General features: G+C 51.8%; 5 protein-coding genes across 5 annotated transcripts; 4 read left to right on the top strand and 1 right to left on the bottom strand.

The window, feature by feature from the left end:
- Positions 1–832: 832 nt before the first annotated feature.
- N7539_000164 (SAP domain protein) lies at positions 833–2,740 on the top strand (the record flags this gene model as incomplete). Its single annotated transcript, XM_056929768.1, has 1 exon — positions 833–2,740. One exon carries the CDS (start codon positions 833–835, stop codon positions 2,738–2,740), a length of 1,908 nt encoding a protein of 635 aa, XP_056794061.1.
- Positions 2,741–3,835: 1,095 nt separating this feature from the next.
- N7539_000163 (OSTA/TMEM184 family protein) lies at positions 3,836–5,745 on the top strand (the record flags this gene model as incomplete). The annotated part of the gene is made up of 5 exons (XM_056929767.1): positions 3,836–3,878; positions 3,986–4,136; positions 4,259–4,562; positions 4,639–4,764; positions 4,837–5,745. 5 exons carry the CDS (start codon positions 3,836–3,838, stop codon positions 5,743–5,745), a joined length of 1,533 nt encoding a protein of 510 aa, XP_056794060.1.
- A 599-nt stretch (positions 5,746–6,344) lies between these two features.
- N7539_000162 (COP9 signalosome complex subunit 6) lies at positions 6,345–7,700 on the bottom strand (the record flags this gene model as incomplete). The annotated part of the gene is made up of 3 exons (XM_056929766.1): positions 6,345–6,799; positions 6,874–7,353; positions 7,433–7,700. The coding sequence occupies 3 exons, from the start codon at positions 7,698–7,700 to the stop codon at positions 6,345–6,347; spliced, it is 1,203 nt and encodes a 400-aa protein (XP_056794059.1).
- A 467-nt stretch (positions 7,701–8,167) lies between these two features.
- N7539_000161 (uncharacterized protein) lies at positions 8,168–10,120 on the top strand (the record flags this gene model as incomplete). Its single annotated transcript, XM_056929765.1, has 1 exon — positions 8,168–10,120. The coding sequence occupies one exon, from the start codon at positions 8,168–8,170 to the stop codon at positions 10,118–10,120; it is 1,953 nt and encodes a 650-aa protein (XP_056794058.1).
- Positions 10,121–10,637: 517 nt separating this feature from the next.
- N7539_000160 (DNA-directed RNA polymerase III subunit C31) lies at positions 10,638–11,527 on the top strand (the record flags this gene model as incomplete). The annotated part of the gene is made up of 3 exons (XM_056929764.1): positions 10,638–10,745; positions 10,821–11,073; positions 11,142–11,527. 3 exons carry the CDS (start codon positions 10,638–10,640, stop codon positions 11,525–11,527), a joined length of 747 nt encoding a protein of 248 aa, XP_056794057.1.
- Between the last annotated feature and the right edge of the window lie 526 nt (positions 11,528–12,053).

Raw genomic sequence — 12,053 nt, 5'->3', positions numbered from 1 at the left:
GCCGCCGCTTCCATTGTGAAAAATAGTGTCTGTGCCATTGCTCGTAGAATGTATTGGATCAACCCGCAGCCACTCCTGGTATTCGAAATCTCATCCATATGTCCGCGCTGTGTTTATACTCATCATGGAACACGGTTGTCCGTGGTCCTGTTATTACAAATACAAATATCATCCTGCAAATTCCTTGAGTACTCCCCCGAGTTCCCACTCCCTGGCCTGGTAGCCCAGGCGCCCAGACAAAATAGTTGCAACCATGTTCAAGGGCGCGAGCCATGACGACCCTTGCTCTTCAGCTTTCAAAGCACAGAAGCCAGCATTTGCGATATCGAAGAGTGTAGGTGTAGCTTGGAGATATTGATGTGACCGTATGTACAGACATTCTCTCTCGGTTGTGGTCATTGCCATTGACAGAGATCACTTGACTCAAGAGTCACCTGTACCTTGACTCCCTCCTCGAAGCAGACCACTGTTCAAGCACTACAAAATCCTCAGTGACGGTTCCTTCGACGTGGCCTTCTGTCATGATCTCACTTGATTTTCATAAGTTGAGGACGTAATCTCGGAAAATCTCATTGTAAAACTTCTTCAGATTATAGATGTTCTAATGCAAGTGAATCTCCGCCTAGTATCTACTACTGGCGGGACTTCTGCATTGCAAATGGAGGTTAGGCTCAGCCATATGTAGACCGACGAGGCTAGTCCAGATCCGGTTACGCTCCTACATCATTGGCGCGCGCAATTGAGCGCGTCCCCAGATTTCCCTTTCCCGCAAAGTTTCCATCTCCGAGCTTCTGTTTCCTTCTCCGTCAACAACATTCAATGATCCAATACAATGGCAGATTACTCTTCATGGAAGGTCGCGGACCTCAAGGCAGAGCTTAAGAGACGTGGTATCCCACAGACTGGCCTCCGTCTCAAACAGCAATTCATCGACAAGCTCTCCGAGGAAGACGCCAAAGCGCAAACGACGGACGCAGCTGTCGCTCCTGCCGACTCTGTGCCCACAGAACAAGTTCACGAGGCCGCGATCACACAAGACATCGAAGCTTCTGAGACACAGAAAGAGTCCTCCGCACAGAAGCCCGTACAACCTCAACAGACATCTACACCTACGCAGCCAGCTCCAGTCTCTGAGAATGAGGCAGTCACTGAACCGAGCAAGCCTCATAAGTCTGAAGCTGCGCTGAGCTCCCATGAAAACTCGAATACTCCAACTGTCTCAGCAGCTGAGGAAACTGCGCATCAAAATTCATCCCACTTAGAGTCCGCCGAACATCCCGCTACCGTCACGGATCACACCACCGCACCTGAAATCGAGCAGGCAACCAGAGAACCAGCAACCACACCTGAAGTTTCGAGTACCCTGGGTCATGCGGCAGCCGAGACACTTGCGCAGCACGAATCACCTCAACCAGAGTCCGATCAACCCACCGCTCCCCATACCGAACAGACCACTCCGCCTGAACTCGAGCAGGCGACCAAAGAACCAGCTGCCTCGACTGAAATCGCTCCATCAACTATCCTTACATCCGGGGAGAACACTGGCTTGTCTACGCCGCTACCAGTTGAAGAGCTTCTAGAAGATAAGCGAAAGCGGAAGCGTCGGAGCCAAAGCCCGCTACCAACGCCCGAAGCCATTGCACAGAAGAAAGTCCGAGCAGAGGAAGAAAGCCCACGGGTGATTCTCAAAGACGATCTGCCCATCGGAGCAGATCCTAAAGAGGTCGTGCAAAGCAAGCTGCCTCAAGAGAACATCACACATGAAGATCCCCCAGCTCCACCCAAGCAGGATGCTCGGTTCCGGGGCCTATTCGCAGCCGAGGCTGCGCGCCCCTCGCCCGCTCAGGCTGCTTCTCCCACAGGAGATGTTGAAATGACAGACGCGCCCGCGGAACCTGCCATCCACCCTGCTACTCGCTCTCTCTACATCGATGGGCTCATGCGCCCTTTGCAACCGAACAGCCTTCGATATCATCTTGTCCGTCTGGCATCTATGCCCGAGCAAGCCGATAACCCTGATATCATCCAGTTGTTCTGGCTGGACCCGATCAAAACACACTGCTTTGTTCAGTTTGTAGATATCGCGGCTGCCTCACGTGTTCGGAATGCACTACACGGTATAGTGTGGCCGAATGAGCGCAATCGCAAAGGTCTGTGGGTTGATTTTGCTCCCGATGAGCAGATCTCCGACTGGATTCAAATTGAAGAGGCAGCACGCGATCGCGCTGGACCAGCTCCGCGCTGGGAAGTTCGTTACGAAGCAAATAAGGACGGCGCTATCGCAAGTTTGGTTGAGGCGGGGTCATCGTCCAATGCACGTATGAATGCAGCACGAGCACAGGAACTTGGGTTTGCCCGAGCTCCCCCTTCTGGTCCGCGTGCCGCTCTGACTCAATCCGAGCGGCGACCTTCCCGTACTGTAGCGGCTGCCGCCGCGCCAGCACGAGCGGCACAAGGCTTCAAGCCCCTAGACGAGCTCTTCCAGTCGACTACGACAAAACCCAAGCTTTACTATCTTCGTGTTCCTCGCGAGGTGGCCGACAAAAGGTTGGACCAATTTGATGAGCTAATTCGGAAAGGGCCAACTCGCCGCGAGGGCGGCGATGAGATGCGCCGCATCACTTTTGAACAGCAGGATCAATTTGTGGATGTTGGTCCGGAATATGGACCGGGGGCTCAGCGCCGAGGCCGAGGTGGAGGCCCAGGGGGCCGGCGCGGTGGAGGCGGCGGTTGGCGATGATTCAGGCGAATGCATGGCGGGAATTTTGAATTCATGGGTTGGGGCTTATCTTATTTCCTCCCAGAAGAAATGCAAGCGCTTGGGAAGGCTTTTTGTGGTCAGCTGAATGATGCTTCTCGAATCAAAAGCACTATCCCATATGCCTGTTGTGTCATAGAAACATGTAGTATATATGCGTGACGCATTGTATGTATGGATACAACCAAAAGAAGATCTGGGTACGAAGAGCACTGGGAGATACGAGGATAAAGTCTTGTCCCTTTCTGCCGAGCCTGCCTAGGAAGAGTGGGAAACAGTACTCGACCATGTAGTACCATGTACAATTGTACATAAGTACTGAGTACTGACAGCATCTGCATCTTTAAGATATAACACTTAATATGTGCATGTTCAACTCCGTAACATGAATGGCATCGAATGCAAGGCAGTCTGTGTAAGCCAAGCCACTGGGCAATGGGTATTGTAGAGCTTTCAGGACAAGCACAAAGCTTGGATCCGACCAAGAAACACCAAGAGTTTCGGCCAGGAACCCGCAACTTTTCCATGAGCCACGTCTGCGCCCCCTAAGCCTTCGTGGATCTTTTTTTGGTGACTGCTCCCACGGGTTGGGTGTTTATGTCCTGCGCGTCTTCCTAGTTCCTGCGCCTTCAGGTCCCAAATGAGGATCGACACGCTTACGTGAAGTGATTGTTGGGAACTTGGGAGAGGTACATAGATGAGAACATTACATTTTACACTTTACACTTTACACTTTACACTTTACACTTTCCTAATTCCAAATCCATACCCTCCCGCCACATTAAAATTCTTGGTTTCGTCGTGTCCATTCTGACACGTTCTGATTCCCCGCGAGTAGCATTCCTGTCGGCGACCGCGCGCCACGAACAAAAAGAGTACGTACCACGTAGTACGTGCTGGACATATAGCGGAGGGAGACCCGCAACCCGCAACCCGCAGGGCGAGGAATTAAAATTAAAGCCGAAGACGTTCACAACGAGCACATTGTCTCCGCCCTTCGGCTGCCCCCTTTCCTTTCTCCAAGCCTACGAGGTCCGTCTGATCGAGTCGATTCACACGCTCATTATCCCGGCCAAGATGGGCTGGACGGTGTGTAATACTACCGAAGAGCATCGAACGAGTGCGTCCCTCCCTTGAAGCCCCCCCCCCCCCCCCCCTTCGGCCTGTACGCGCCGTCACATGCTTTTCGCCGATCGATTGAAAGCTGACTTTTGGGGGCATCAACAGTCGAAGAAGAGGTTCTTTGGGATGGCGGTGTCACATTTCATCAGCTTAGTCTGATCGTGGGCGGGGCATGTGGTTTATTTGCATGCGTTGTTTCAATCTTTTTGATTATGAGCCATGCGACGCATTATAGCAAACCTATCGAACAAAGGCAGTGAGTGTGGCGTCCTGCTTTCTCGAGATGAAGGAACGACTTTGAGGAATGGACGGAGCAACTCCGAGGTGCATGAAAAGAGAGAATTCCTAAGAGTACTGACACTATGTTGTTTCCGTCAGCATGATTCGCATCCTTTTTATGGTTCCGGTCTACTCTGTCGTCGCCTGGCTCAGCATCCTCTTCTACAACGACTCCGTATATTTCGAAGTGATTGGCAACTGCTACGAAGCGTTCTGTATCGCTGCCTTCTTCTCGCTTATGTGCCATTACATCGCGCCCGATCTACACAGCCAAAAGGAATACTTTCGTGGGATTCGGCCTAAGGACTGGCTCTGGCCGCTAAGCTGGTTTCAGAAATGGAAGTGCTGCTGTGGCCATCGCGGAGTGTGGCGCACACCACGCAGTGGGTTGACTTGGTTCAATGTAAATCCCTCGGTGTTTGTGTACATGTGATGCTTGGCAGATGGCCAGGCTCAGGCTGACAGTTCGTCCTTTGCAGGTCATTTGGGCCGGTGTCTTCCAATATTGCTTGATTCGAGTGCTGATGACGATCCTTGCCGTTGTCACGCAAGCGACGGGTCGCTACTGCGAAGAGTCCTTGAGCCCGGCCTTCGCACACGTTTGGGTATGTCTCAGAATCGTTGGTGCTGTCAAAGGCCAGAAACAGACAGCTAACGAAGAACCTTCGGGATGATAGACAATTGTTGTTGAGTCAATCAGCGTCTCGATTGCGATGTACTGCCTGATTCAGTTCTACGTGCAACTCAAAGAGGACATCTCCGAGCATAGCCCATTTTTGAAGATCCTGTCCGTCAAATTGGTCATTTTCCTGTCGTTCTGGCAATTAATCATCATCAATCTGCTGGTCTCTCTGGGGGCAATCAACGAGAGCAAAACGGTGGCCACGGTGGATCTGAAGTACGGTCTCCCAGAGTTGCTGATCTTGATCGAGATGTCGATTTTCTCCGTGCTTCATCTTTGGGCCTTTTCCTGGAAACCCTATGTCATCAGACCCGAGACGTCTGAGGTGACTGACTTCTTCGGCAATGGCAAGCCCACATATCAAGGGGGCAGATTTGGCTTTGGCGGCCTTGCCGACGCGATGAATCCGCTGGATCTGCTCAAGGCCGTTGGACGTAGTTTCCGTTGGTTAGCCGTCGGCCGCAAGAACCGCATGCTGGATCCCAGTTACAAGCCCCATACGGCGACTATCGGCTTGCAACCGTCCCAGCCGGTGCTCGGGACACAGAGCACCGCATACGGAGGCGCGGGCACGCCCGCAGGACGGACAAAGCGGTATCCATCGGACGAGGAAGGGGAGGTTCTTCTGTCTCACGCGCAGTCGAACCCCTCTACCTCACACCTTGAGCCCTCGCCCTGGGAGGACGACAGTGATGACTATTCCCAGGGCCAGTCTGGTCGCTTCCATGGCCGCGAAGGGGCTTCTCCGTACGAAAATATCGAGCATCAGAACACGGCTTATCATGCATACCAGCCAGATGCTCGACCTTACCCGACGGGCGGTCCTCTAACAGAGCAAGTGCCAATGCCTATACCGGATACACACCCTCCACCGCCATACCCCGAGAGAGATCATCATCCATGATGTGGATGATTCGGTGGACACCACTCTCCAGGTTGGGCTGTCTTGTCGATTTAATGACTCCCCCATTGCATTAGCATCTGATGATCGAGGATGGCTGGTCTCCTTCCCCTCATGATGGCACGTATCCCTCCTCGGCTGGCCCTGTCTTCAGTGAAATGCCCTTGTCTTGCTTTGCGCCTCTTTTCTGGTCATTGTCGTACGTTGAATTTTGTGTCGAAATGAATACCCAAGTTTCTTCCAATTCTGATACCATGTTGACTGTTGAGACATCAGTGTTTGCCTTCGCGGCCTCCTCAGGCGTTTCCCACTTGTACTCTAGGCGTTTTCCGCGTTGTTATTTTTTTTTTTAGTTACCATTATTTCATACCTCGATTTGAACACATGTCACTGACGTATCTTCCCAAAGGGGTCTACGTGTACATCTAAAAAGGGAAAAGGTACTTTTGGGCAAAAGACGAAGTTTAAATTCATTTACCCATTCGTTAATAATCGGTGACACAACTGCCGAAGCGTGGCCAAATTCAATACCACGCCCCTAGACTCTGCATCACCTAAGATGGTGGACCTGGGCACTGTGAGAAGCATCTTAGAGACCGCCTCTAAGAGTACATAGTCCCGCGCTCTCCGCCCTGCCGGGGCCCGCGAGCAAGGAATTCATCTTCGAAACTCCTCGAGGCCGCATCATTTGGTTGCTTGCGTGAATTGCCAAGTTGACGCCCCGTTTGCACAGTCGCTGACTTACGACCGAGTTCACGCATGGCTCGAACACTCTCGCCCAGCTCACCGAGCAAGGAGACCAGCTTCACGTCGTTGTTTTGGGAAAGAATCTCGGTGGAGAAATTGCTTTGATCGCTGGGGGAGAGAATCGAGAGATGTGAGATAAGGGAGTTGATGTTGCGGAGGAGAGGATGTGAGAGTTTTGGGCTGTTTGAGTCGGTTCCTGCTATTGTGGTAGAATCGACGACGGAAACGCTGGAGATGTAGGACTTGATGAGGGAGATGCGCGATTCGAGTGTGCGAACCGCGTTGAGACGCGTTTGAAGGCTTGCGACCACTGATATAAAAAAGCGGGTCAGCTTCGTTATTATCGCCATATGATCACGATGCAACGTTAATATGGGCACATACGTTCCTCTTCTTCTTGCGTTAACTCGGCCTGAGAGCTTTTCTTAGTCTCGTCTGTCGGGGCATTATTACTAGCACTCGAATTTCCAACATCACTGGGCATTTCGCTTCGAGAGGCAGTGCCTGCAGTCTGAGCAATAGTGTCCACACCGATCATCTCAGCCTCCTCAGTCTCCACAGAATATGGTAGCTCGCGGAATCGGATGTTGGGGCCGAACTCCTCTCCATCCACTTGCATATCCTTTGCTGCATCAGGTACATTATCCCCCTCCAGTACGGTCTCATAGACCGTCAAGGGCAGTTTTGTAGAATGTGTATTCGACTGAATCTCTGAGGGGTGGAAAGCGAGGAAGATAGCCGAGTCATTGTAATTCTGGAGGATCTGTCGGTGAATGGGCAGCAAGGAGTGGTCAGGTCCGGAGGAGCTCGTCGTTGACCACCATCCCACCAGCTCGAGCGCAGGATCTTTGTGAACATCTTTGACTGTGAGGATTGTCAGTTCAAGCGACCGCCTCGCGGGGAATCTGAGTGCGCGGTCTTTGAGAAAGATGCTGGGACGTACACTGCTTCAGCCGCTCCTCGAACCATGAGGAAGGGAGAATGGCCGCTCCATTCTCCCCCATGGTGACCGGACATTCGAAAACATGCTCAATAGAGATCTCTTGTCCATTGTGTTGACCGAGAAGAGCTCCGATGAGCAGACCCTGTTGTTGTCGTGCTGCATGGCGGGTAATCTGATCGGAGATTGTGAGGAGGACCAGTGGGTGAAGTTGAATATGGAGACCCGAATCGGAGGGCCTCGACGAGATAAGCGAACGTGTAAGGCTCATTGTACCGGTGTCTTTTGCATATACTGGAATCGTGGAGTAAAGTTTCCAAACGCAACAGGTACGATGCGGTCATGGATGATTGGAGAGCTATTGGAGCGCTTGAGCGGGGGAGAGCGTGCCTCAGGCGGCTAATACGATGCTCATTCAAAACTACAGCTACTGATTTACGTACTACTATCACAAGTTCGCCATGGCGCACTACCCTTAGTGAATTCTTCATTCCTACCAGACTCATCTACATCGTATATACGCACCATGACATCAACTGACGATTGATCGGAATCAGCTTGCGGTTGGGTTTTGATATCTCTCGAGATCATGCTGGCCCGTTGTTGCTGAAAGCCAAAAGCGGTCTAGCTTAATCAGGTGGGGACAGCTCATTTATCCGTGCCTTATCCCCGCTTATAAACTTTCTCCAAGCTTCAATAGCCTTCGAGCTGACAGCAGCTACTTTGCAGTCTCGTACGATGGCTATTCCTTCCACTTTCAATGCCGTCAGGACTCACCTTGCTGAAGTTCAGGCGAACCCAGCAACACCCTTGGACATCGGCTTGATAGCTCGACTGAAGCTTCAATTGATCAACGACGCCGATCCCGAGGTCCCCGCTACGATCTTATCGCAGGTCTCGAGCCTGTTACCCGTCATCCAAGAAGATCCCACCCCTCTGACGACTCTTGCAACAGCTGCGTGCAGCTCTTTGAGCTACGTGGACATATGTGCCCTACAGCCGACAAACAACCTTGTTGCTGGCTTTCAAGCCCCGTCAGAACCCATTAACTTACTTGCGCTATCATTACTTGCCAAGGCTGGACAGACACCTAGCGATGCTGCGATAGTGGCTGGAGACTCAGAGCTCGTTAGTGCCCTAACTCAGCTCTGGCTCTCAACGCCATCAACAGCGGTCGCGCAGGCGGCACTCGAAGTTCTCTGGTCCTTGTTGGAAGTTGATTCCGCCAGCCCACTTGAGCAGGATGAACATAACCGCAGTGGTGATGATGCACACCCAGGCCAAGGTCTGATGTGGAGGAGAGTCTTCATGGATAAGGATGTGTATGGGTCACTATTTGGATTCTGCAGTCTGAAGCGTGATGCGCCAGGAAGCTTGACAAACCGCGAGCGAACCGTGGCGCAAGGAAGGCTGATGGGCTTCCTTGTTAAGGCGGGTCGCTTACACTGGGATATGATCTCAAAATCCCAGATTCCTGATATCGAAACAAAATACGAGTGCTCAAGTGTCCTGCAATTTGCAGTAAGCCAAATGGTGGACCAGAGTGATGTGCTCATGCACATGACTCTCTTGGACTTTTACAAAGACTTGCTTGCTATTGACGCGCCCGGCCTCGTGGCTCGGAGCGCCGTGCAATCCCATTCCACGTTCTCTTCGCCAGCCCTTGACTTTCTGATTGCAGCGGGTGTACACATGAAGGTTCTCGGATATTACCTTGACGATGCGAAGCTTGATCCTGTGGATCTCATTTATCTATCTGGTCCGACCATGGCTTATGTGTCCAGATACGCCGAACTGTACCCGAACCATATTCTCACGAATCCGTCAACATTACTTGACGGCATAATTGCGCGCATCAACCGGGCGCTCGCCATCCCTTCGGCACAGTGGGCCCACGGCGAGGCCCCGATCGGACACCTGCGCGTCCTATCCTCCCTTCCTCGGATATTGCTCATTGAGGCAGGGAAGCATGGCTCCAACCCATTGCTGCGTATTCCTACTTCGCCTGCGAATAGTACTGCACTTGACGTACTTGGAAAAATACTTCATGGGCCAGCGCGGACCGAGATGCCAGATGCAATGGATTTGAACGCATCGGGCCAGACTCCCACAGACTGGCAACGTGAAGCTGCTGCTGCTCGCATGCTTTACTTCATGTATCTGAACCATAACCCCGGATTCTGGACCGACATTGTCTCTGCAGCGGACATCCTGGCAATGAAGGATGTTGCCTTGTCTGCGATCGCCTTCATGAACGCTATTGTGCTTGCCAATTGGCAGCCACTGCCTCCCGCATCCCATGCGGGAAACGGCACCTCTCGATTCCAACTACCGTCTGAAGAGGGACTGGGTCAGTTGTCGCCTGCGTCTAGTGGACTCCTCCCCCTATCCGGACCCTGGGCTGTTTTGACTCCGCCTGCGCTAACGACACTTCTGCCTTATCTTTTCAAACCTCCACGGACCTACGCCGAGTTTGTCGGAGGTGGAGCCGGCGACGCGGAGCACGCCGTATGGAAGGTAGCCACAGCAAAACACGAGGTCCTTGTCGCTTTGTACAATCGACTGCGTGAGACTGGTGGGCAAATGGAAGGCTTTGAGGATATTTTGCGAACTCTGCGCCAAAGGGTCAATGATGGTCCTGCGGGCCCCATACAATCCAATACGGCCCAGGTCGAGGCAGTGGGACTCTAGCGCTGATACAGGGCGACGTTGGTGGCTGTGGTTCTAAGCAAAAAAACCCATTTCTGGGATAAAATGTCGCTTTTTCTCTTTATGCAGCTATCACATGTCAATGAGTCCGCTGTGGCATTCCTACAAGAAGTAGTACGAGATGTGTCGCAAACGAAGAAATTAAGAGCATGATACCGCACTTCCACCCCCGAGATAAAATGTGTAAGGATGACACAAATCTACTTCCATAAGGGATTGCTATGACGACCTATTTCAATTTCGCCCCCTCGATCATCCTTCGTTTAGTATAACTGATTGATCATCGCCGTATCTTATCTTAGCGCGGGGTTAGAAAAGGCCCGATTCTGCCCCGAACGACTGGTCGGTCACACAGGCGGTGAAAGCCGAAGACGTTATTTTTTTTGGACGCAACTGCCTGTAGCTCACAGTCGAATGTCGGTCCGATTATGGCGCTTTAACGCTGGGGCTTTATCGGCAGTTGCACCTTATCCCTAAAGCCCACGAAATTCATCTCACAATGTCGCGTTTTGGAGCTAAGAAGGGAAACCGTGCGCCTGGCGCCGAATTTACGTGGGACGCAGATCCCGGGGGCGTGCCGGACACTGCTCCTACTCCTCTATATCCGGTATGATGATAAACTGGTCTTCACTGATGCCTGTTGTCCTCTGAAGTGGTTTCTAACGTCGGAATTGCCATCTAGACATATGTTCTTCCCTACGCGCGTAAGCTCTCGGAGAAGGAGCAGAAGGAAGTAGACTACTACCGGCACCTGCGCGAAAGGTTCCATGAGGGCCCTTATTACTCTGTCCTCGATGTCTCCTCTTCCACCGCCAAGAAGGGCAGCGCAGCACGCGCAAACTTCGATCCTTTTCACGGCATGCCGTCATATTCGGGTCGATATCAGAAAAAGAGAAGGACAATCCCGAAGATTGCAAACATTGGCCGTGATTATGGTAATGGAGGTTCCTTCCGGTCTTCGCGTGTGTGCATTCACTGATTGACCTTTTTCTGATCTTCCTAGAAACGCGATTCTTCCCCCGCGAGCTGTGGCAGACCATCATGCCCAATTTCCGTCCCAATGCCTCCATTGACGGATACAACGCACAGACTGTCCTATCGGGATTGAAGCGCGGCTTCGAAGACGATGAAGACGAAGAAGATGAGTCGGCCAAGCGTCGCGCGACAGGGGCAGATGGGGACGATGCCGAAGGAGATGCAAATGAGGGCGAGTTATTGGACGGCGACGAGGACGCGGAGGAGGAAATTGTGGACGACGATTTCGAAGACGACGATGATGACATGGGTGGTGACTACAACGCAGAACAGTACTTTGACGGTGGTGATGACGAGTACGGCGACGACGGCTTTGGTGATGGTGGCGGTGGCGGCGATGAGGATACCTACTGATGCATGAACTTGAGATACCCTTCTTTTTCTCGACATTCTCTATTACATATTTCTTTGGAATCTTCCTTTGCCATTGTCAGTCAAATTCATGCGAACTGCTCTGGCAATTTGTGGAACTCCGCACTTTGCAGCGCATTTGGTGCGCCGGCGTTATCGAAGGTTTACGATATCATTCTATTCTTAATACGCAGTGCAACGTAACGTCTCCTTTGCAAATATCCGAGCGCTCGTTCCTCTCCACCTGCATGGATGTTTCATGACCTCGATTCCGCAGCAGGGTCGATCGGCTCTGTGCCTAGCACATCTGTAAATATTACATGAGTCACTGGTCTATGACTTTTCGCAGTTAAGTCGATGCTCTTCCCATACCTTTTTTATATGCAGAGCTAAAATTTTTCTATTCATTCTGATAATCTAGACGTATTCGACCCATTCGTCTATGTCAGTACATTAAAAAGATTTAGACACTGCGCAAGCTGGAGGGTAATTATATTTCAATGTAGGAGCCTCGGCTGGCCCTGGGCAC

The sequence above is a fragment of the Penicillium diatomitis genome, assembly GCF_028827545.1.
Source record: "Penicillium diatomitis strain IBT 30728 chromosome Unknown utg000001l_segment0_segment0, whole genome shotgun sequence".
Taxonomy (NCBI): Eukaryota; Fungi; Ascomycota; class Eurotiomycetes; order Eurotiales; family Aspergillaceae; genus Penicillium; species Penicillium diatomitis.
The sequence above is the reverse complement of the archived record's forward strand: the minus strand, read 5'-3'. Positions and strand labels throughout refer to the sequence as shown.